Raw genomic sequence first — 25,137 nt, 5'->3', positions numbered from 1 at the left:
TCCCCCACACACTGAGGGGTTCTGTGCACTCTCCTGGGCAGTTGTCAGCTCACCCTGGGGATGGAGGTGTTGGCCCACGCCCTCTGCAGTGCCCCAGGGCACAGGTGCCTGTGCTGGCATGGCAGGGGGTGCAACATCCCCATGTCCCTGTCAGAGACACTGATTCTGCTCCCCATCCATCCCACCCCAGCCTTTCCAGCAGCCTCCCAAGGCCATGGCTGACCCTGCCCTGCCCTGCTGCTGCTCCAGAGCTGCCCAGCCACTGCCCAGCCACATCCCAGGACAGCCCTTCCTCAGCTGCCAGCCCAAAGCATCACTGGGGCCCCTCTGGGCACCACTGGCACCTGCTTATTTCTGGTCACTGCTCAGCAATGAGGTCCCCAAGGGTGACAGCAGGCTGGGGGCAGGCTCTGCACAGCTCCCAGCCTGGGGGGCTGCACCTCCCTGCTGCCTCCAGCACCCCCAAATCCCCTCTGGCATGGCTCACATGGCTGCTCTCACCCTCTCCAGGGGCAGGCAGGGGCTTGGTGATGGTCACAGCAAGGTCAGGGCTCTGTTGTGACACATCCAACACCCCTCTCCTCATTTTATGGATCCTCACCCATCCACTGACTCTCACCTGGCTGCAGGTGAAAGAGTGAAGCCAGATCATTACTCTCTTCACAGCAAATTCAGAATTATAGAAAAAAAAAACCCCTCCAGCTTATCTGACATTGTCCCTGCTCTGAGGAGGAAAGCATCACCCTCACACCCAGCCCATGCCTTGATGAGCCCTCCAAGGGCAAACACATTTGTGTTGCCAACACAAAATCATATTTAGAAGCTACTTTTCCCCCTCAAAAAACAGAGCATATCAGGCCCAGATGGAAAAGACAAGAGCATCAGGATCTGCTGACACTCACCATGCTCCCAGCTGAGAGAAATGGGTTCCTGGTCCATTCCCCTGGGAGGTTTTATCTTAAATTAAGAGCACTGCAAGTCCTTATGTTCCAGTTAAAATTTAATAAAAGCATATTTAACTGGAAGTGAAAAATGAATAGGCTGAACTGAGCTCCCATCAGGCCCAGGAGTGGGCAGGGAGGTGAGGGTGAAAGCTCAGTGTGAACTTTCCAGTGAGCTTTCCACACAGATTTATCACTAGGGTTAGAGAAGTTCTTTTGGTTTGTGGGTTTGTTTTCAAATATTTACTCTGTCAAATTTGCTCCCCAGTCTGAGGAGGCAGCAGGGAGCACCCCCAGACCCTGGCACAGCCCCCAGCATGGGCAATGGGCAGCTAAAAAGTAAACAAGGCAGAAATGGGGCTCTGGCCCCAAAACCTAGGATATAGAGACACACTGCCTGTGTCAGGGCAGAACAGGAGGTGAGGGAAGGGGGTCAGACCCCACGGGAGCCTTGGGGGGAGCAAAAGGGGAGGCAGAGGGGGTCCAGCCCCAGCTGTGGCCCCTTGCCATGGTCTCAGCACGACCCCAGGCTCCACTCAGCCCTCAGAGGGGCAGGAAGGGCTCAGCCCTGACCGGGTCGGGCTGTGCTGGCCGCCGTGGTCGCTCCTAATTAACGTGTTGCAGACACATTCCTGACCATAAAAAGGCAGGGAGCTCACGGAGCCCTCCCCTGGCGCTGCCGGGCTGGGACACAGCTCAGCCTGGAGCTGCCACCCTGGGGCAGGGCTGGCTCAGGACACAACTGCTGCTGCTCCCCACGCTCATGCCCCGAGCAGGGAGAGGCAGAGTGAGGGAGTGCTTACAGCCCGGCTGGATTTAGGGAGCAGGTGGCTCAGGTTTGCCTTTAACTCAGGGAAATGAGGGTCTGGATTCCCACCCGGGAGCAGCAGAATTTACCTGTTCCCCAAGGGAATCATCACTTCCAGCTCCTCCTTACTGCACATATCAGCCCCCAGCAGCCTCCTACCCCCATTCCCTCCTCCAGATCAGCCAGGACATCCCTGGGGTGGAAACAATGCAGTCAGCCACTGGTGCTGCTGATGGAGGGACCAGGATGTTTTACATCCATCTGTGGCTGCATCTGCCCCCCAGCCCTGGTCTGGTACAGATTTCCTGGGGCAACAGGCTGACAGCAAAGCCCAGAAAGGCCTCTTTTGGTGGGGGCCATGCAGAGGCATTCCCAGAGCCTCTGGAGAACAGGATGTGGCCCTATCCCAGACCCTTGGACAATCTCTCACCTTTTCTTTGAGCTCTGGTTGGCACAAAAGCATCAGCTCAGGGAGGATTTCAGCTCCTGCACACTAAAGCTCAGGTGCTCAGGAAAGCTGCAGGCAAAGCTCCCCCTCCCCTCTCCTGGCTTTCCCTGTGACTGTTCCAGGTGAATTGACTCACCCTGGGAACAGCTGCAATAAAACATGTTTTACAGCTCAGCATGAATTCCACGCACTCTCCTCAAGAAAGAAATTCATATCAGACTGCTGCAGTGTCAGAAACAGAGCCAGAAAGATGGAATCCAGCTCCTTCTGGTGAATGTCAGGGTGTGTATCCAGCAGACTCAACACTGCATGAAACACAAGTCAGCAGAGCTTTGCTTGTGTATAAAACCCCTGCCTGGCGCCTGCCAGCCTCCAGAGGCTCTGGGTTAAAAACAGCAAGTGCAGGATCTCAGCCTTCCACAGACACTGGGATTTGACAGCAGGAGGAAGGTTTCAGCAGGGAGAGCTCTTGTGTTGGCACTGTGAGCCTGCATGGTCAGACACACAAAAACAGTCAGGTGCTGGTCAGCACTTGAACTCACACTGTGTCCAGCTCTGGGCTGGATGAGCCTGTCACAACTGCTGCTTTCAGGCATTTGCTACACCAGGCTGAGGAAGAGGAGGCCAGGGGTTCAGGAAGGGCAGGAGCTACCTGAAAAACATCTGTCTGAGGAGGCAGGCAGCTGGGTCTGCCACAGCACAACCTGTGCTCTCACCCAGGCTCTAACAGCCAACAGCTCCTCCACTGCTGGGCTGATCAGACCCCAGCACACTCTGCTCTAAACACTGCTCAGGTGAATAATGGATTTGCTCCAAGCTGCAAAGCAGCAGCTATTGTGAGTGCTCCTGACTCTATGGAAACCCTGGCTTTCAATTGTTACAGACAAACAATGGAGCAGGCAGCAGGAGAGGGAGAGGGGAGCAGGGAATGCCTGGTCAGAGAGCACAGGTACAGCACAGGTGCCCCAACGCCCTGAAGAGCCTTGGTGCAGTGTCAGAGTCCTGCTGCCCTCCCACAGCCTGCCAGGAATGCCCCAGGGTGGGAGAGCAGCACTTGCTCTGCACGTGATCCCCACAGTTAAACAAAGGGAATGGGCTCGGCTGCTGGCAGGGAGGAGATGACTCGGATTTGGGAACACAGGAGACAAAGGAGAACAGGGATGGGGGGAAGGTGCTGAGTGGAAATCACTGTGGGAACACCTGCTCTGCCTCAGGTCAGTAAGGAGCAGCACCCAGCCAGGGCACCATGGAGCTCCCTCTGCTTCCACTGCTGTCACAGCTGCAGGCCCTGCCATCACCCCACTGCCACTGCCTCACGTGGAACACTGATACAGGTCTGCTTTTGGGGTAAAACATCCCTGTACATGACTGAACTGCAGCCCTGCCAGCATCCCCTAACCCCAGATTCATCATTGAGCCCCATGACTGAACTAAATAACAGCTAAGATTAACAATGTGAAAATAATTTGGGATCCTACAGAACTGAGATTCCCAAAACCCATCAGGGAAGCAGGTGGCACCATTTGGAGCTCACAGCTTCCTGCACCTAACAAAAGGGCTCTACCCATACAGGGTTTTTTTAGTAGTGTATTTTTCTTTCTTTTTGTTTTTAAACACACTCCCCATGTCTGCTGCACATCAAGGTATTAACATAAAGCCAGGTGAGGTGGATGTGCCAAGGTAGGAGCCCACAGGGCAGACTTTGCCTTATCCCATGGATCCAGAGCAAAGACAGCCAGGAGTTAGTGTTTCCACAGGTTTATAAATCTGATAAATACAAGTATAACACCCTGCCCACCACAATGGGGCAGGGGAGAAGAGAAGGGAGTCCCAAAGGTTTCTGAGAGAGCACTGGCTTGTACTTGGCAGCTGGAGAGTTCACAACAGCTGGAAATTTATGCTGACGTGTCAAACAGCTTCTCAATCATCTCCCCCACCTGGTCAACCTGGTATTTGATGTATTTCTCAGGATTCTTGGTGAAGGGCACGTTGCCAAATCTACAAAAGAAAACAGGGGACAAACAACTGGAACACAGCAAAGAGACCCACTGGTCCCTCCTCTGTCACAAATCAGCTGCAGCACACCCCACTCGAGTGACAGAGTATCCTGTGCAGAGCAATGACCTGGTTACAGCTGGCCTCACAAGTTTTACATGAACAGCCCAGGCTGGCTCAGGGCTTTGTGCTCACTGACCAAGGATCAGGCTGACAGCAGATGTCTGCAAATACTCAAGGTCAGCTTGGGGAAATCTGAGTGTGCAAAGCAGAGAAGCTCAGATAGGACAATAGAAAAGTGGCTTGCTCAGGCTATGCAAAGCCCCAAAGACCTCAGTAGACCCAAAGGGGAGAGGACAGTGCTGCAGGAGGTCTCACCTGCTCAAAAAGGCACCATAGGTCTCTTTCACAATGGTTTTCTGTGCCCGGCGGATTTTGTCCCGCTGCTCCATGTCTGGGATTGCCCAGGCCTTCTGGATCTTACACAGCTCCTCCAGCCCATCATTAAAACCCTGTCCAAAGACAAACTCAGTGAGCATCCCATCTGCACTCAGATGCTCCTTCCCTCCCCTGGGGATCACCAGAGGTCTCCTCCTCAGGCAGATCTGGGTCCCAATCAAGCAGGGATGTTCTGACACCACCCAACACCTCCTTACCTTGAAGCGCTCCTTTATCATCTGCCTCTCCTTGTCCTTGAGCTGCAACAAGGAGGAAAAGGATCTGATTTCACCTCCAGAAATAAATATCCAACACCAATGTTTGCCCACAGCTCCCCATCCAACCTAAGTAATCCCCAGTACTTGGTTTGGATTCCCTCTCCTAGAGCAGTCAGGAGAGAGGTGCAGAGAGCAGCACACGCTACCCGGCTGAAGCAGGGTTAACAAGGATAATTTTTTGCCAGAACAGACATGAAATGGACTTCTTCATGCTTCCAACCCTTTCCAAGGGAAGGTCTCAGGTTCTGAAAATCCAAAATAGAGGCATCTGCTCAGGTGGAGATGTAAGAATGGAGGCAGAGATTAAAAGACTTGATGAACCTAGGGCAGGGCAGATCAGAAGGCACTGCTGCTGTCCACTTGTGCCAGCCACAGTGGTCACTCTGCAGAGGGATACTGGCATGAGATATAAAGGAGGTTTCTGAGACTTTTTTATGACAAAGGAGATGGTGTTTCTGAAAACTTCTGTTGTGTCAAGCTCATCCTTGCCTGTCCTCTCACCTTCACTCCTGGTTGAAAGACAGGCAGGTTTCTCTCAGAGATGTAATCTGTCACCTTCAACCAGCTGCATGTGCAATGAGATGGGAGAGAAGCAGAGAGTTACTCACAGCTCTACCAGAGCACCTCTGTCTTCACCTGTGACCCAAAGGCCAACTCAGACAATGCACACCCCAAAACTTCCCACAGTGACCCCTTCCAACTCAGACAATGCACACCCCAAAACTTCCCACAGTGACCCCTTCCAACTCAGACAATGCACACCCCAAAACTTCCCATAGTGACCCCTTCCCAGGATGGATTAATTGCTTGGAAACCAAACATACTCTGCTTTGGTTTTAGCCAAGTTTCTGGTTTAGGTGAGTCTCTCCCACTGCCCCAGCAGCTCCCAGAGTGCCAGAAGCAAGGCAGAGGCAGAGGATGTCACTGACCTGCGCTGGTAGGTCTGGATCTGCTGCTCAATGAGCTCCCTGTAGGACCTCTCAGCTGTTTTCTGTGTCACTGCCACCAGCTGGATCAGCTCAGACCTGGAAGAGCAGGAAACCTGAGGAAGCACCTGAGCCAGCTGCTCTCCAGGCTGCTCTAAGGATGGCAGCATTTCAACCCCCATCAATAAGTTCCTTTCAGCCCTTCACAATAAAATGTTCCTTGAAATGTGCAAACTGGGAGACAGAAGCAACTCTGAGTTACTTTCCACAGCCACATCCTCAATCCTCCCAAGATCAAAGGATTCTCTAAAACCTAATGCTTTTATCTTCCACTCTCAGGTAATGTGATGTTTATAATACTGCAAAACCTTCAAAGAGGCAGTTTCAAGGACAGAAGTAAAAGCAGATATGGGGCTGGCAAGTAAATGCTCTCAATGCAGAGCTCCAAAACCATCCAATCAGCCCTGGACTTGAGGGACATTCACTCAGGACACACACTTACTTCTCCAGAGATTTCAGAATGTAATTGTAGTTGTTATGCAGAAAAATGGCACTCAAAGCAGGGTCTTCATAAACCTTGGATTTGCTAAGCAGGTTAAGCTGCAGGTTGCCCAGAACTTTGCCTTAAAGAGGGAAAAACACAGAACAAGAAGTTTTGCACTGAAACAACTTATTATTGACAAAGCAAACCAAGCTGTGGGCCCACAGCACAGTGAACAGCACATGCCTGACTGCCTGCACAAAGGCTACAATCACATGTACTTAACAGTCCTTACACAGATTTTCTGCTGCCTTCCATGCCTTGGCAATGGAGGGGCACTTTGGGTTCAGAGGAACCCCCAGAACCTGCTACAATGCAAGCTCAGGTCTCAGAAGCTGAAGGACCTGCTCTCCATTGTAACAGAAAGAGAAATCACTGATGTCATTTTCTTAACCTGCCCTTTGGCAGCTGGGAGCCTTCATGGGGTTGAAGGTGCCAGTGGTTAAGGAATAGCTCTGCAGCACAGTGAGCTGCTGCACAATGCTTTGTCCTGTCCTACTGAACAGCCCAACTCCCAGTCTGACCCTTTTTTCATCCCTCCCATCAGACTCCAGCTCAAATCACATGGAAAGATGCCATGGAGAAGAGACACAGCCTGTGCTCTTCACACAGGAATGAGCCCAGTGAAGGCATGTCCATGGGGGCACGTGCAGGAAGCTGATGCCTTCTAGGGGCTACCTAAAAACAGAGGCTCAACAAAATTAATGTAGTAAAAAGCAGTTCTATTTATTGAAGGGCCTTCAGGTACATTTCAGCCCCTTCCCTGGGGCTACACCCAAAAATGGACAGGGTCATGGGTGTTCATACTTTTATAAGTTTGGTCTATTTGCACATTGGGGGTTCATTTTCCAATTACAGCTTTAGGTAATGAAGTCATTTACCCAAAGCTTGCTCCCCCCCAATTCACTTTTGTTTACATCTCCTGGGGCCTGAGACACTGAGGTGTCCTTGATTACCAGGCCTAGAGAGGAATTGTTCTGTCTGACCAAACTGGGAAAGCAGTAGCTAACACTCTATATAGAGTTTAGAGTTACACACTAAAGAATTGCAGGATTACAAATATATGAAAAATACAAAAGCTAAAATCCTAAGGCATCCAAGGTGTGCAGGGTACTCACAGATGTAGGTGCTCAGCAGCCTCCTGCTGAACTCTGAGCTGTAGCTGCTGGCTGAGGAGCTGGTCTCTGAAAGGAAAGTCTCAGGCCAGTTAACATGCCCTGGGGAGAGGGGGGTGTGTGGTGAGCCTGCCCCCACTCCTCATCCCTGCTGCTAAGGAATCAGCTCCCACTGACAGTGAAACAGCTCCTGCTCCAGAGCCCACTGTCAGCAGCTCATCCAGGCTGAGTGGGCAAGCTCTCAGTCCTTGTGTCTGCATCAAATACAGAGCACCCTGGCAGAAATATCTCCTTTCCTTCCAGGTGCTCAGGGAACATCCTTTTGATCTGAAAGACTCATAAAACTCCTCCTCCCCATCCATTCCCCCAGCCTGAAAAGTGTTGGTAAGCACTAGAAACTGGCAATCAGAGAACAATGAGCTGGAGCTGTTAACAGCAAGCACACAGCAGGAATTGAAACAAGCAGAAGGGCTCTGGAAAGCTTCAGCCATCCCCATGGTTGCTGACAGGGACTGTGCCAGCAGGCAGCAGAGACTCCAGGCTGGCACATGCTCCTGTCTGGAGATGCCTTTCTGCCCTCGAGGGTTTGTGGGCATGGGGCCCACAGGACACGTGGGGTGGCCACCTCCCCCTGCCCCCTCCAGGGAGTCTGGCAGCCAGAGCCAGCTCGGGTGGTCTGGGTTCAGCAGCACCCCTGGGAAAGGGCTCGAGCTCCTGTTGCTGGGAGCTGCACAATAAGGAGCTGAGTGCACGTGGGATAAAGCATGGCACCAGCTGGGCCAATCTGCCACCTGTGCCAAAGAGAGCCAGTGCCATCACAGTGTCTTGAGCCTGTTTCAGCTCCTGTGACATTCCTCATTGTCTGCTGCTGACAAGCCCTCCCTATATTCTCTCCTGGGAAGGATTATTTACCCTCCCCTTTTCCCCCTTTTTAATTATGTGTTAATTTATTTACAACTGCTGGAGGATAAAGAATTAACACACATCACCAGAGCCCGAGGCAATGTGAACAGGTAGGTGTGGGTAGCTTTGCTTACCTCTGGGATCTAAAGGAATATTGTATGTGTCCCCAAGAACTACAGAGATTAGGCAGAGCAGAGAAAAAAGGGGAGGGATGAGAGAGAAAAAGAAATGCAAAAGTGCAAAAAGACAGGTTAGAGACCACCATTCCTTTGAGAACAAAGCAGATATTAACACAGAGCAGCCACAGGCAGGGGCACAGGAGAGCAGGCAGGAGTCCCTCCAAGGCCACAAATGGAATGGAGATCACAGAGGAAAGGCAGAGTCCAACCTCCTTCCCCTGCTGGAGACATTGTTTGCATTGTCATTGGTTGTATTTAACACAACACCTCATTCCAAACCAGTCCAAACCCACTTTGAAGGCAAAGCTACCTCAAATCTATGCTGACTTTTCAATCAGCTCAGAGAGATCTCACTGCAAGACAACATGTCAAGACTTCCAAACAGTGCTGACATCACCATTCAGGGGACATGGGAAACAGTTGGTTGTTGCAAGAAAAAATTTCAGACCAATTCTTTGGCCAAGGAGAGAGAGCCAAAGCCCAGAAGGGCCTGAGCAGAGTGAGCCTGCAAGTGGAAAAGGCACAAGGCAGTGCTAGAAGAAATGGGGCAAAAGCAGAGACATCCTCGTTTGAGTTGATTTAGAATTAGCAAAAATTTCCAAATAGAATTCACAAGTAACAGTCTGGAGGCAGCTCTGAGCTTCCTCCTACCCCTGCTTCTAATGGGCTCTTTAACCCTCTCCAGTCTGTGCCTCCTCAGGGCCCTGTGCCCCTGAATCTCCAGTCTGCTCTATTCCAACCTCCTTGAAAGCACAAGCTCTGCCAAGAGCTCACTGGAGAGCCTGGAGTTGCTGCTCTGCTCAGAACCAAAAATCCCACTCCAGCTGATAAGCAGCACCACCCTGCTACATGAGCAACTCTCAGCTTCTGATCTATGCAGTGATTTCCAGTGGGTCTCTTCAGCAGCCTGGAGAGCAGAACTCAAACTTGTCTCTCTGACAGGATGCACAAATGGCTCCAGACTGCCCATGTCTCAAGGCTGAGGAGATTCTTGCTGCTGCTGTTGTACTCTGAGCAGAGGATGGTGCTGCTCACACAGAGCCCAGCTGGAGCAGCCACCTTCACTCCAGCACAGTCACACAGCACCAGGCCAGGGCCAGACTTGGAGCTAAAAGATCCAGGCATCCCCTCTCAGAGCACACCAGCAGCAAACACCCTCCCCACTGTACCTGCCAGGAACTCTGCATCCCTTGGAGTTCTCCAGACAATCAACTGTGTGGTCAAGGCAGAGCAGAGGACAAGACACACCACAGGGGGAAGGACAGGAGGAGAACAAGCTCACAGTGCATGATGAGTTTGGTCACTTCAGGGAAGATGTCCAGGGAATCTGAGGAAGGAAGTGCATGCCCAAGCAAGCCCCATGCATGTGTGTACCTTGTGATGCCAGCATGGCACCCGCTGTCTCCTGGAAATCCAGTAATTGCTGTAGGAAAAGGATGGCCTGGAGGCAAAGGAGGGAATTTAAGAGCAACCAACATTACATCTCCTGTGCTCTGCTATTAAGGATCATGAAGAACCACTTGTCCCCCCACACTCAGAAGCATTCAAGAACAAATCACTACACTCCTCTGAACTGCTGAGTTTTCCCCACACAGTCCCACCATGGCTGAGCAAGGGTCACCAGCTCATCCTGCCATGAAAATTGTATAATTGTTAATGCCAAGACACCTTAATTTAGGAAGCCTCCCTACTGCTCTTTTAAAATTTCCTTCAGAAGCTGTTTTCCACAAAGCATAGTTCAAACCATCACCACGTACATTGCTGGTGAGTTCATGAACTGTTCCATCTTTTGGCATGTTGTACTCCTTGTCTGGATCATTCTAAAAAGGGAACAGAGAGACATAAGGTGAGCATGGAAGGGGAGACACCTGCAATACAACTGCTGCTACCAGTGAGCTGAAGGCTCCTTCATGCAGCCACTCCCAACACCCTCAGGCCCAGCTCCTGCAGTGCCATCTCCTGGTGCTCAGAAACCAGAGCTGCCAGCAGCTCAGAACCTCAGGGCTCTGTTCAGCATGTGACCATCACACCTTCAGCTCACCTACCACTCACCAAGCCCATCTTACACAGGAACAGCTTAACATGAGTCCTCCAAAATGTTTCAAGGCAGCAATTTTCCTTTCTGTTTAAATAGGATTAATTCTGAGAGAGACTTGGTATCTGCAGAGGCCTGGATGCTCATATCAAATTATTTGTAGGATCCCTGCTAAGGATCTTAGGCAAAGGCCTTCTGTGTTTGAAACCAGCACCAAGCATTTGGTATTTGACTGTCCCAAGCATTCCAGCAAGTTCCTGCTTCAGTCAGAAACTATCTGGTATCATGGAAAGCTGAAAGCTAAACTAGGGGTTTTGCTCCAAAAAACCCTCTCCCAAGCCTGATCAGAGACCACTGAGGAGAATCCTACCTTAATGTTGTCTGCAAACTCTTCCAGTGCCTTTGCACCAGTGGTCTCCATGGAAGTGATCAGCCCTGGCAGTTTGTTCTTAGTGCCTGCTGCAGTTCCCTGGAATAATTCCACAACAGATCAGAAAAGGAAAACAAATAATATCTGAACTTCCACCCAGCATCTACCCTACCTCACCTCCCACCCCAGCACCTCATTCTCATCTCCCCATATGCCAGAAGAATATTTACAGCACCATCAACAACACATGAAATCCCACATTTTGCAAGCAGAAAGAGAAGATATTGTGGTGGTCCATCAGGGTCAGGACTTGAACTGAAAAGAGCTGCTGCTGAGAGATGCTGAGTTGCTGCTTCACCAGCTCAGAAAGGAGCAAGGTGCATTTGTGTAACTGCTGTCCATACTGGGGGACAGAAGCAGCATGGCTTTGCTCAAAGCCACTGTGACAGTCCAGATAACACAAGCCACAGGACCCTCTCCAATCAAATCACATTTACCTGCAAAACCTGGTCAAATTCTGGCTTCATCTGCTTGAGATGCTTCAGGATGGGGAAGATTGTGAGCACAGCTGAGTAGTCATGTCTGATGATGGCTTTCCGGGCAGCTGAGACAATGTTATCACCCTCCATGATCAAATTATCCAATGACTCCTGCAACAAAGCCAGAGACTCATGAGGAAGGAACAGGATTTGTACCCAGGCAGCACAAAGGGCTCAGTGCAGGACACCCATTCCTGATGCATCATCTGGGGTACCAGTGAGCACATGTTCTCCAGCCTCTCTGCAGGCCCTGGCTCCCTCAACAGAGCCTCAACTGACCTGGATGAGAGAATCAAAGGTCTTCTTCTGGTGGTGCTCTGGGACAATTTCTGTCAGGAGCTGGTATTCGCTCTGGGCCAGTTTGACGAAGGCACTGACGCAGTGGATGTACGCGTCGATCTCGATGTCGAAGACGTCGTCCCTCCCTGCAAGGGCAAGATGCCTTTGGTTTACACAAGGAGCACGAGGCTCTTCTGGGAAAGCTGGCTTTGTACCCATTGTGTGTGAGAACAAGAGTCATCTTCTCACCACTCCTGCCCTGGGTTTGTGTGTGGGAATCTCTGAGTAGCCTGCAGGAGGCAGGAAAAGCCAGCTGCAGCTCAGGAAACGCACATCAGGGCACCACCTCTTTCCAGCCTCGTGACAGGAGTGAAGTTTGGAGCTCTTCTGGGATGCAGACTAAATTTAATCAAGGGCTTGAACACAGAGTACTAAACTCAGGAAGGTCTGAGGTGAATTATTCAACATCTCTGCTTGTATTTTTAGAATTCCTTATCTCCATCCGTCATGCAGATGAAGAAGTGCCATTTGGCATCAACATTTCTGGGAAATAAAGGCTGTCCTGGAAGGCAGCTTCTTCCTGCTTGCAGAAACAAGATATGAAACCAGGCTGATGAACATTTACATCTTATGAAGCAGGAGTATCAGCACAGCTAGGTGAGTTATATGCCACACAATGCTGCATACAAATGCAAATATCTTAGTCCTAGAATATGAATATCTCAAAGATCCATCAAAGATCCTATGTGGTAGGCATGAGAAGTGATACAAAGGCCAGCACCAACTCGTGCCAGCCACTGCTGGATGTGTCTGCAGGACAGACACAGACAGACCCCATCCTGCAAGACAGCAAGGTGACACAGAGAGGCCTTCTCTAAGCTATAGGCTGCTGCTTCTCTCCTCCCAGAGACTTCTGCTGGAAAAAGGACCAATTCTTCCCCATGCTGACAGGTCCCTCAGGTTGATATTTCAGAAATTTTGGGCAGCAGAGGAGACACAGACTGCCTGCTGTGCAGTGGTGCACTGCAGCATGTGGGCACTGCTCCCTTTGCCCCCTACAGGAAAATGTCCCTCAGCATGGTGACCTTTGCTTGGACCAAGTTGGGCTCCTTGTCTGAGGGCTTGGGAGGGGATGTGATTAGTAGCAGTGAATTCTACTGAGAAGAGCCAGAGCTTCTTAGCCACAGGAGGCTCATGCTTCAGGAGCAGCCCTGGCTGCACCATGACAGTGGAACACACAGCACAGGGAAGCAGGGGACAGCTGGCTCCCAGTGCCACCCCAGTACTTACCCACAGGTGGCCCGTGCTTGTCGCCCAGGGCATCGCACAGGTGCTTAACGCGTAAGTCATGCTCATGGCCTAGGAGGTGGCAGCCGGCACAAACAGAAGGCACAATTTATCCAGGGTGGTCACAGCAAGGATGCTCACTCTGCCTGGAAGCTGCTTCAAGCCTGGCTTATTTGATCTGGTGGACATTTATTTCCCTACAGTCCCAGGAATGCTTCCTGACCAAATCCTTTTGTTGGGCTATATAGCAGTAGCAACCCTTTGAAACCTGATGAGAAGTGTGATTTGTTTCTTGGACCACAAGAGTCCCTTGAACCTCCTGCCATGTGTTCTGAATGGGATTGCAGGCATCAGAGTCCAGTTCTTAGCCACAACCATTAAAAATCCAAACTCAAAGGCCCTCTCCTGCTCAGCATGAGGATTTTCCCCCATGTGAGTGATTTTAGTCACCATCTGGGGTTTAGCAGGCTACAGCACAGGTGCTGAGGAGACCTGCTTAGGATGGAATCATAGCAGGAGGCAGGAATGTCTTAGAAATGCTTTGAAGCATCTTCTCCCTTATCTAGCACCACCTCTAGGAGCAGAGGAGGTCAGAAAACAGAAGTCACCCATTCAGGCAGGTCTGCACAGAAAAGATGTACAGGCACAATGCACTGAGCTACCTGTGGTCCAACACTTCAGCACCAGGTTTGGAAGGGTCACGAGGAAACTGAACATTTCAAAGTCCAGGCAAAAAGAAAAGAGAACAGGAACACCACAAGCAGATGATAGCAGAGCTTCCATTACCCAGGTGGCTGTGGTGGGTCAATGTTAAGGTAACAGTCCTCTCCAGCTCTTCTCATGCTTATGGAGAATTTGAAATTCAGATAGTAAATTCTGAATAAATAAAACAAAAATAATTTGGTTCCAGCATCTCTTTGGTTCCAGCATCTCTTTGGTTCCCCAATCCAATGCTGTCCACCAAGCACTGAACTAATGGAAGCCCCACCTGGGAAAGCAAGGCTGATACACAGAGAAAGTCAAGGGTGAAGTAGCTGGAGCTGTGATTACCTTCCATAGGAATGAGGTTAGAGGCCCCCTTTTTCCCATCTAGACCATGCTGAGAGTACTGTTTCAGAAGGTTCTGAGCCTTACGGATCGTGCCTGTCACCAGAACCAGAGAGAAGAGACAAGAAGACCTAGAAAATGAGTGAAAGAAAACAAACCCAGAACACCAGCCCTCCACCAGCAAGTCACCTGGGCCCAGCAAGAGGATGCTGGGCAGCAATGAGGATGCTCAGCACAGGAATGTGAACCCCCAACTCATGTCCAAGTGTGCAGATACAGTGGCATTTCCAGAATGCTTCCCTGCTTTGAGGCTGGGGGCATAAATTCCAGCCAGGGATACAGAATCAGTTTGGAGACACAGCACAGTATGGCTGGGTGATAAACACAACCAGAGAAGGGAAGGCATGAAGCTCCCTTCTGTGTAAAGGGTTTATTGAAGTTGGTGCTCTGCAGACAGAAGGTTTCCTGCTTTTCCTCAGCTGTGGAAGCAGGGCTCTGCATATGGACAATTCCTGTCTGGCAACATGATGCCTGCTCCTCAGAGCCACAACTGCAGTCACTTAGTACAAGGTGCCTTTTTGAAGGGTATTTTCTGAGCATAATCAATAAAGAGCCATCAGGAGCCCCAGAGCCAAGACAAGGAATGGTACAGGAAGCAGGAAAAGGGTGACAACCTCTGGGCTTTTTTTTTGAAGCAGCAATTCCCATCACAGGAATCCCAGAATAATGGATGCTGCCCACCCATGTGTAACTTGCACTAGGCCACCCTAATCCCCAAGACACTTCTCCTCTAAAGAACTGCAAATCAATTAAAACCATGGAAAAAAAAATAACACTGGGTTAAAAGATTTATACTTGAAACAAACAAAAACCAGACAAAACTGAACAAAAGGCAGTGCTGGATATACAGCTGGAAAGCACAAAACAAAGCATTAATGAGACTGAAGCCTAGGCAGTGTTTCCACATTAAAAGGTTAGTTGTCATGCAACAAGCTACAATTATCACAAGCACACTGACACCCTCCCAGAGCAGACCTTTGCTGTTGCCTGCACAACAGGGAACTGGAAGTTTTGGGAAGGTGGAAGGGGTTTCTATAGGAGACCCAAATGAAACAGAACTGAGCTGAGTAAATGAAGAAGCCAAAAAACATAAAAATGCTGCTGCTGCCAAAATTAAGAATTGTTCTTCTGCTATAAAGTAATAAATACTTCAAACATGCAGAAGATCTCTACTTCCACCACTAACTGTGAGCCCCAGTGCAGCCTGGAAATGAGTGCTGGCTGCCCAAATGCTGAAGGGAGCCCAGGTACACACTGCTGCACACCCCTGGAACAACATTCCAGGGTGCAGGACAGCTCCATCCCATAAAGGGATTTATGGCAAGGGAAAAGAGACTTCAGGTCCCCCAGACAGTGGGGGAGAACAGGAGAGAGAAGCTCCCCTTGAATTACCAAACTGCCTTAACCTGGTGCACTTACTAAATGACAGAACATGGTTCCCAAAATGTAATATTTCACTGGTAATATTGTCTTTCTACCACCTCAGAGTGCTCTCAATCATTTTGTAAAAAAAGAAAAAATCATATCCATGAAACACTTTCTTCTAGCAGGAAACTTCTCCCCTCCTGACCCACACCTGGGAAATGGAAAAATGGGAAGTCTCACACCCTTGCTGGCTGATGCATTTGGCTCCCAAGTTTCTGCCACATGATCAAATGAGGGCTATGCCTCTTCTTCCAAGCTTCCTGATGCTTTTCACACCCTGCATCTCCACTTTATTCTTAGCTACTTCCACAAACCTCAAGAGCTTGGGCACACCAGCAAGCTCCTCTGAGCAAGGAGGGCCCTTCCTTACTGCTGCTCCCACAGCCCAGCAGCTGCAGAGAGCTCAATTCAGGCACTGTTCTTCCACCTTTCCCATTTTCAAGCATTTAGGGGGAGGGGGAAAATACAAAGGAATAAAAATAGAGGGTGAATTGGTGTGAAAACCAAGCAGACAGTACAACTGCTGCTGCTGTGAGCAGGCTCTCACTCCACAGGTATGCAGTGGATGCTTTCACAGCCTACCCTTGATGGTTTATTCTCTTTTTCATTTTTTTCCCTCTTTTTCTCAATTTCAGGAGCTGATTATGCTGCATTTTATTTACATAAGCACAATTACCTGTGTTTACTGACACACACTGAGTGTTCAGTGTCCAGGGGCATCACTTCAGTGCTGCTGGATCCCTCTGACCTGGCATCATAATTAGGCTTTAATGGATTCTGGTGGAAGCCAAATGTTTTTGTTCCAGGATTGTTTTTCCCTATTAAGCAGCTCCTTAACCAAATGGAACTGTGTTTCAGCTACTAATGAAAACATCACATTCAAGCCAGGCAGTGATCAGGCTGGGAAACAGGAATGGGCTCTTTACTCTGCCACTCAACCTGCCTGTAGGTGCCACCTCACTGGAGCACTAAGGAAACTGGAAAAGAGCTCCCCTGTAGTCTGAAAAGAGCCTCCAAAGGTTAAAAACCACCTGAAACCTTTGCTTCTGCAGCCCAGTTGCTCCATGGAGTGGGGTCTGAGCATCCATGAGACATTTTTTACAAATGTAACTCATTCTCTTGTTTCTCTCTTCCATTAGGCAACAGGGCAACACATCCTCTTTTCTTCACTGCAGGAATCTGCATGAAACCAGACAATGCCCTCTGGCTTTTGCAGGCAGCCAGGCCAGGTGGCCCCATCCCTCCCCAAAAGTGCAGAGCTGCTGAGCTGCCTGCTGCTCTCAAGCCAAAAGAGAGCACAGGGCCTACAGGCATCACAAAGAAACTTTATTTTATGTACATATGTTTGCAGCAGGATGATTTGGGAACCTGAACACACCTGCTCTCTGAGAAGGAGTGCTGTCATTCCAAACACCAAACTAAAACCAGAAAAAGCCCACAAATCATCAGTTCAACTTGACCTGCCAAGTGTCACTTAAAAGGAGACAAGTCTGCTTTAGAAGCATTTCCAGCAGTCAGATTTTTACCTCCATGATGCAGTAACAGGAGACAGCACAGGGTACATCAACAGACAAAACAGGAACAGAGAGATGAAGACCCTCTGAAACAACACATGGACATGGAGCATGTTCTCTAGAATTCAACACAGTCTCTGGGGCCATCTCTGCCTTGTTAACCCTGGTCCTCACCTTCCCTTTAACTTCTCTTGTGCTTTGTTTTGTGGTTAAAAAAAAAGCTATATCACATCAGATTTAGTTTGTTATTTACCCCTTGCAACAGGTTAAAGTGTGCATTGGGGTGTGCACTGGGATATTCTTCCTCAAGGACCAAGGAAATCAAGTCCCTTGTTGGAACTGTCAGAAAATCCCCTTCTCTGAAACCCAGAATGGCAGAACTTGGCTTTACTTACTGAAATAAAGTAACAGAACAGAAAAAAACCTTTGTCCAAATTGAACAAAGGCTAAACCCAGGGGACTCAAACACCACCAGAGAATGTTGCTCTGCAGAGAGCCACTGTGCCAGGGTGAAGGTGGTGTGAGACCTCCACCTCAAGAGCTGTACTTGAAAGCTAATGGAACTGCAGAAAAAACAGTGAATCTGTGCCCAAAGACTCTTCTTCTCCATTTTTAATCTCACTGAAGTACAATTCAGCAGTCATAAGAGATGGCTGCTGTATGAGGTTCAACATCCACTGTCCTTCAAGAGCTGCAGTCTGGTTCTCTGTCTGCTTCATGAAGACTGGAGACAAACGAGCCACTATTTTTTCCTGACATTACAATAACCCAATGGATCACTTGAGACACTTTCCTTCATGCACCATCAGCTCCCCTAGTGCATTCAGACCATGCTCTACCTGCTCCATCTCACAAAATCCAATTGAGCTGGGCATAAAGACATGAAAATCTTCTGGCACATCTACAGCTGAGGCTTTCCTCATGACAAGTAATTCTGGATGCCCAAATGCATCCACTTTGGAGGAGTCCTGTTTGTAGGAACTTGTGCTCTCCAATGTGTGGGCTCCTCTCTACGGAGCATCCAAGATCTGAAACTCTTTAAAAAATCCCTAGGATTTTCAATAATCTGCCCATAAAAACAAAGCATGTCCCCCATCCCTGACTCTTTATCTAAGAGCACAGGGGAGATACAATCACTTGTCAGGCTGCTCAGAAATGTTTGCTGACCATGCTGAATTCACAACAATAAAAACATAGGAACCTTTTCAGAATCAGGTGATAACTGAGAAGTGTTGACCAAATCTGAAGCATCTGCAACCTGAGCTTCCTATGGCTCAGCTACAGAATCTCACTGGCACCTTTCAGTGCCTCTGAGCCTTACCAAGTGATTCTCTGCTGCCAGGGAAAATTCACTGAAATTCACAGACCAATTCCATCAGCTTTCAGGGACAGCTCCAGGGCACAGCAGCAATGGCACAGATTGATTTTAAAAGACCACAGGGGTGATGTCTGGATGCCACAGCCTTCCCCCACCAAATATCCCAGGCACACCCTCTGCTGTAGCAAGAAGAGGCCCAGCAAAGCCTCTCCACACACAGAAGTGAAGAGAGTGAGCACCAGGGCCAGCACACACACACATAGACACATTACCTGGGATGAGGACTGCATTCACATCAGGATTATAAAAATAAACACAACACAATTAAAATGGGTATTTCTTCTTCCTCCCTTTCCCCATCCCATCCATTCCCAGTCCCTACCCACATTTCCTACTATTTTAAGAGTATTTGGACAACACAGGACAAAAAAGGGAAGGGGAGTATTGGCCAGGTAAACCTACAGAAATATGAACTTTTCTGATGTGATCAAAGTTACAGAGACAACAGAGTGCTGGGACACAGAGGATCAATATCCCTATGCTGGCTTTTGCTGTTCCTCCTGGCTGTGCTCCCAGCAGATGGCACATTCCAGAGATGGGAACTCCAGAATGACCAACTCACCAGCTGCACCAAATGCAGCAAAACTGCATTGTGAGGAGAGAAGGAATAACCCATCAGCCACATTCATAGCTCTTCCAGAGACAGGCTGAGGGCAGAGTTTTAAGAGCCTTTCTAAAGGCTTCAGACAATGCTGTATCTCATTTCTGTAGGCACCTACCTAATCCCCATCTCAGCTCCTGGGGGCTTCTTGCTTTCAGGCACAATAATAATTTATTCACAGCTAATGACTGAAGTGAGGTGTTTTATCAGATATGAGCTTTCCATTTGCTGTGGCACAGGCTATATTCCACATGCCAAGGCTCAGGATTTTACCTGGTGTTCTTCTAGATCAAATCCTTTCACAGCCCACTCAGGTCTCTTTTCACTCATCTCCTTTGTTAAGGAGATATACACAGGGCCTCTCTTTACAGCACCCAGAGAACAGACCTGATGGCTTGACAGACAGAGTCTGTAACTCCAATGCTGAATCCACAGCAGAGAAGTGCTTACCTCCAAAAATCTCACCTAAATGTCCTAAAACCACATTTTAGACACAGAGATACCACAGCAATGAGAAGGCCTGAGGATGTGTTAACACCCAGTGCAGTGACCCCTCCTGGGGGACTCACCTGGTCTCTTGATGGGCTTTTTGGTGGGGGTGTCCTTCCTTTTGTTCTGAATGGCAGGGGAATAGGGCACCCCTGAGGAGGAGCTGTTCTTACGGAAATGGTCCTTCAGCCCCTTGATGGAGCGGTCCAGCTGCACGGAGCGGATCTGGAAGTAAACTGTCATGAAATCTGAGGAGACAAGGCAAAAATGAGATTATAAGCACACAGGGAACATTATATGGTAAAGTAGACACTTTATACCACTGTAGGGACTTAAAAGCATTGGTGTGGGACCCCAAGTTAGCATCCTTCCCTCCCAGAGCAACTATTTTCTTCAAAAACTTCTTCTCCCTTCCCTGCAATCCTCATTCCAGCCCTCCCACCACACACAACATTAATTCCACCACTACCAAGTGGTGGAACTGACAGGAGATATTTGTGCAAGGCATTGTCAATTCAAGTGCTCTGTTTCCAGCATGAGAGACTTCACACACTTTTCAGGATTCAGGGCACTCGGGAATTTAATGAGGTGATTGTCATTTGAAAGCAGAATGCAAACTGACTGATAAAATATGCTCTGTATGCATGAGTTGCCTTTGATCATGGAAAAATCCCTAAGAAGCTTTTAAGGATGTTCATCATACTTGGTAGGCATAGTAATCACCCCCTCAGGAGTGAATCAGTGAGGTGGGGGTGATTCTTGGAGCTGCACGAATGTGAAAGTTCACATTTCCTGTACAAGTCTACAAAGTCACTCAATCCTGAAGGAAAAGTTAATAAAAGGACTATAAAGCTCTAGGCAGTTCTTGATGCTGCAGAACAGGAAAGGAGACATGTACAGACTGAAGAAAGTCTGTGCTGCTTTCCCCCTTGCCCTTGGTCACATTCTGTACAGAGAGTTCTGGTCATAAATATTTCCCAGATGGGAATAAATGCCCAGTGTCTTGCACATTTATAAAACCTGAGCACTGGATAGCTGCAGCTTCATCTCAAGGCATTACAGCTGCAAATGCTGTGGATTTTTGCTACAGGACAGACTTTGCATTAACATAATTCGTGCTTTGTTTACACAGCTCATTCTGTTCAACCCACAACCCATCACTTCAGTCTCACTACAAAAAAAAAAAAAAAAAAAAAAGCAGGATCTCCAGGTGCTGGAAAGACTGAAATACTCAGCTGAAAGGTGGTGCCACTAAGTGTTGTGGTGTGCTGTAATGTCCCATTTTGGCCTTCCAGGTCACTTCCCCAGGTGTGCCTGTACCTCTCTCCCTTCCCCCTTGCCCCCATGCTGAGTGAGTCCTGTCAATCAGGCTGAACATTCCAGCAAGGCGTCGTGTGGTTGGTCAAGTTCAAAGGATGCCCCTATGCCCAGGGGTCATTGGCCTGTCTGGGTGTCATCTTCCCCTGAGACCCTGCCCCTCTCACCTGGTTGGTGGCTCACCTGTACCTCCCCTCCCCCTGTCCCTGAGCTTAAAAGGTGATCAGACCATGCGGGGGGATTCTGTTGGAGCAGTTGCTCACGTTCAGACCTCTGTAACCATGGAATAAACCTCTGGACATTAAACCCTCCAGCAGAATCCTCTCCTTTTTCTCTTCACCATCGCCTGAAGCCATTCCTCCTGAGGTAAACGGGGTTCCTAACAAGCCTGGACTTGTTCAGTGCCCAGCTGCAATCTCCAGCAAGCCAAGGTATCTCTGGGGTGACACACCGCAGTTGCTGCCTTTGGCCCAGCAGCGAGGGTCAGACTGGCCCAGGCACAATCTAACTGGTAATACTGGGAGCCTTTTTCCAATAACTAAGGTGCCACTCATGCTGCCAGTGCTGCCCACAGGGACAGAGGGGCAGCAGACCCACCTTGGTTCCTGCCATTCTCCACCAGCCAGCCCGAGATGCGGATGATGTCGTGCAGGACGCTCTCCGGGAGGTGCTCCAGGGACATCTCCTCCTGTGTGTCCATCTCCTCATCCCCACTGATCAGGTCCAGGATCAGGATGGGTGGCACTGGCTTGGTGTGTCGTGTCATCAAGCTGCGGAACTCCGACTCCAGGGATTCCTTGCCCCGCTCAAAGAGGGATTTCTGGCACAAAACAGCAGAAACAGAACAGGAATTCTGTAATCAGTCACTCAAGAATATTTTTGCATAAGAACATCCTTCCTAACCACTGCCAAGTACTGCAGGCTTCAAACTCCAACCACACCTGCATCTGAGAGACTTTTAAAGTGAATTAAATTTAAGAAATGCTTGGGAGTTGTTCAAGTGGGATTTAAGGAGATCACCCATTCTGCTCAAGCAGCTGAAGGAAGAGTTTCAATCTACTCCTCCTCCACAGGTGCAAGAGCTGCTTTCAGAGTCCTGCTGGCACAACAGAGAGAGAGAGCAAAATGCCAGGAGCAGAAATTGTGCCCAGAAGCCAAAGCAATCACTCCTTCAGCTGTGGCCCAACACCACCTTCCCCAGGCAGCAAAGCCACAGCCCCTCCCAGCAGGGGACAGGCAGCAGGGCTGTGGCTGTCCCCTCTCATCACCCACAGCTTCCAGGTCACCCACCACACGGTTCAGCTCTGGGCTGTCAGGGTTGTTGTCCTGGAAGTACTCCACTGCCTTCTGGATTTTGTCCATGCAATTCAAGTATTCCTCCAACCTCCCCGTGGGGCTAAAAATAAAAGCAGAAATAAAAAGTAGTGCCCCAAGAAGCAAACAAACAAAATAACAAGAAAGCACCAAACCAGACTCAGGATAAAAATAACAAGGAAAATCTCAATTCCCTTTTCTTCAGCTAGGATGAGATCACGGAATTCCCTTCTGCCTGCACTCAGTGCCACAGCAGGATACCCAACCCACACAGCAAGTGCAGAAGTACTGATGATGGAGCAGCACACAACTCTCAGCCTTGCTTTGCTCTCCCAGACAGGCACTGATGGGAAGGCAGAGGGAACTGCACATCCCATCTCAGACTAGAGCCATCCAACACCCTCCCAGAGCAGGAGGCTCCAGAACAGCTCTGGTACATCCTGGATGCAGTGACAACCTCAATGAGCAGGGAAAACCTTTGGGAAAAGGGCAGAGGAAAACAGAGAAGCCACCAGTGCTCATGGAGATTGCAAAGAGAGCACCTCTGCAAGATCTGGAAGAGATCCCAATGCAGAGTCTGAGTTGTCTTTGCCTGTGGAAATGGCTGAATGTCAAGTGAGGGTGGACTGGGGATGAGGGAAGATTGTGGGAAGGGTACCAAGAATCCCAAGAGTGTGTGGAGTCAGCTCCCCCACCTCTATCTCAAAAATCCAACAGGATGAAGCTCCCAGCAGGATTTATCTGCTCAACTCACCCTTCCTTGATGATCTTCTCTGTGTCCTTGGCCACGTGGTAGTAACTGATGACATGATCCAAGCAGGACAGGGTCTTCTCCACGTTCTCCTGCAGGCGCTGCAGGTTCTCTGTCTGCTTGTGGACAGGGATGATGGAGTTCTCCAGCTTCATCAAACGGCTCTCAAAGGAGGAGAGGATTGAAACCTACACACCAGAGAGAGATCAACAGCTGAGGACTTCCTTCCTATGGAGAGGGCAGGACTTAGAGCAGTGAAGTCAGGGCCTAGCTTTTGGTTTTGGGCTCTGCTACTAATTTGCCATGGCTCCTCAGCAGCTGTTTTCCATCCCTCTGTGTCCTGGTTTTTATTAGCAATCACAAAACAGATCACCTGTCATAGAGGGATGGGCCAATCCCACATGAAATGCTTACAAAGAGTGAAGATAATGTTCCAAGACAGTAAAAAAGACAAGCAAAATTCTATTCACCAACAGAAAATAAATCCACAGGAACTGCCTGGAGGTGCCCCATGTTAAAAGAGCAGCAAAAGCACAACCAGCAGCCCCTTTGCTCCTCACTGAGACCCAAACAGGAGCTGCACAAGGACCAGTCTAGTGAAAATCTTCTTTTCTACCAGACATTTGGTTTTTAAGGAGGTTTTGGTTTTAAAGAGGATCATGATAGTGCTTCTGATAGTCTTGTTTTCCACACGTCTCTGGTGGTGCCTCTATGACTTTTTTAAAGCACTGAGACCAAGACTGGACAGAGTACATAAGCTGAGGGCTTATGAGCCATTACAACACAGTAATTACTTTTTTACCTTTACACAGAACACTCACAAAATAAAACTCCAAACAAAACCTGAATTATGAAGCAACAACACGATGCTGTTGCACAAACTAGTTCTGAGATCTCTTAATACCTTTTCCCCAAGAGAGAGGACTGACTGTAGCAGAGATGAGGCCAACAGCTCAGCTGAGCCCTCAGCAGAGCAGGAGAGAAGCTCAGTATTGAAGCATTTCTCAGGTATCCCCTTTGCCAGTCACTGAAACCAAAGTGGTTCATGGCTCCACATCCCTCAGATGGGCACAACAACAGCCTTGAAAACCAATAAACCTAAAAACCTAAGAAAAAGTAAAGCCAGGCCAAACATTAGGACATCCCTACCATGTTCTTGGTGAGCTGGTCACTCTTCTCAAGGCTCTCTTTGATAAAGGACAGAGTTTCTTCCTCCTGTGAGTAAGATGAAAAAAAAAAAACTCTTAAATTCTGAACACTAAGGTGTAAGTCATGAAACAGTACACACAGGTTTTGACCAATCTTGTAAACTCTGCTGCAAGCCATGTTGGGTCTGATGCTGATTCCGTGGCCACATTTTAATATTGCCACCTCTTAACAGAAATCCGGGCAAGTAACCCAAGGTGGGGACACATCCTGTAATGAGTCAGGGGGTTTATGAATCCATTGTTTCCCTTCAATGCCATGAGCATCAGCACTAAATAAAATTAACAGTTTTCCCACTGAGGCACAAGGACTCAGAGCACACATTTCGCTGCCACAGCACAACACAAGTGTTACACTGGCACCTCCCAAATCCACCGGGAACTCAAGTGTCCGATGCAAAGCAGCCACCGAGGGCTGGTATTAGGGCATTCAAGGCCACAGATGGGGGGAACAGCAGCCTGCAAGGGCTGGATTGAGTCCCCAAAGGCCCCAGCAGAGGGGGAGCTGCAGCCGGTCAGGGCTGCCCTCACAGGCTGCACCTGCCGGGAGAGCCCCCGGACCCTCCCAAGAGCCGAGAGGGAAACCCAGGCCCAAAGCGGGGAGCAAAGATGCCCCGACCCTGCAAACCAGGCCTTGAAGGGGGATCTAGGGGTGTTCCCAAGCCAGGAGGGGGATGCCGAGAGCCTTGAGGGGTCCCGGGATGCCCCCGGCCCGGTGAGGAGCTCCAGACCCAGCCCCGTCCGCCCGGCAACGCTGGGAGGCTGCGGGCCCGGGCCCAGCCCCAGGCCCCGGCAGCACCCGCACAGCGTCCCAGGCCCAAGCGCACCTGCTTGAGCTTGTCCTCGATCTCCCTCCTGCGGGCCGACACCTCCTCGCCCGGGATCATCGCGCCGAGCCGCTCCGCCGCTCGCTCCCACCGCGCCCGGCCCGTCACTGCCGCGCCGCCATGATGG

The 25,137-nt window shown here is 49.5% G+C and overlaps 1 protein-coding gene across 2 annotated transcripts; it reads right to left on the bottom strand.

Annotated features, from left to right (window-relative positions):
- Positions 1-3,939: 3,939 nt before the first annotated feature.
- EXOC7 (exocyst complex component 7) lies at positions 3,940-25,137 on the bottom strand. 2 transcript variants are annotated; one of them, XM_058038675.1, is made up of 20 exons: positions 25,011-25,137; positions 24,128-24,193; positions 22,982-23,166; positions 22,204-22,309; positions 21,511-21,733; positions 19,677-19,844; positions 14,133-14,225; positions 11,796-11,941; positions 11,475-11,627; positions 10,978-11,076; positions 10,330-10,392; positions 9,947-10,013; positions 8,528-8,566; positions 7,494-7,559; positions 6,337-6,457; positions 5,838-5,933; positions 5,410-5,473; positions 4,849-4,890; positions 4,571-4,704; positions 3,940-4,195 (listed from the first exon to the last, which is right to left on the bottom strand). In XM_058038675.1, exons 1-20 carry the CDS (start codon positions 25,068-25,070, stop codon positions 4,093-4,095), a joined length of 2,094 nt encoding a protein of 697 aa, XP_057894658.1. In that variant the 5' UTR covers positions 25,071-25,137; the 3' UTR covers positions 3,940-4,092. The 2 variants fall into 2 exon arrangements, with proteins under 2 accessions (XP_057894658.1, XP_057894659.1); XM_058038676.1 differs by lacking the exon at positions 8,528-8,566.

The sequence above is a fragment of the Melospiza georgiana genome, chromosome 21, assembly GCF_028018845.1.
Source record: "Melospiza georgiana isolate bMelGeo1 chromosome 21, bMelGeo1.pri, whole genome shotgun sequence".
Classification (NCBI taxonomy): Eukaryota; Metazoa; Chordata; class Aves; order Passeriformes; family Passerellidae; genus Melospiza; species Melospiza georgiana.
The sequence above is the reverse complement of the archived record's forward strand: the minus strand, read 5'-3'. Positions and strand labels throughout refer to the sequence as shown.

Coding starts and splice junctions, on each gene's coding strand:
- EXOC7 (XM_058038675.1), bottom strand. CDS start 25,070: ATGATCCCGGGCGAGGAGGTGTCGGCCCGCAGGAGGGAGATCGAGGAC. Junction 11,077..11,474: donor AATTTGACCAGGTTTTGCAG/GTAAATGTGATT, acceptor GAATTATTCCAG/GGAACTGCAGCAGGCACTAA. Junction 6,458..7,493: donor GCTGCTGAGCACCTACATCT/GTGAGTACCCTG, acceptor TCCCTCTTTAAG/GCAAAGTTCTGGGCAACCTG.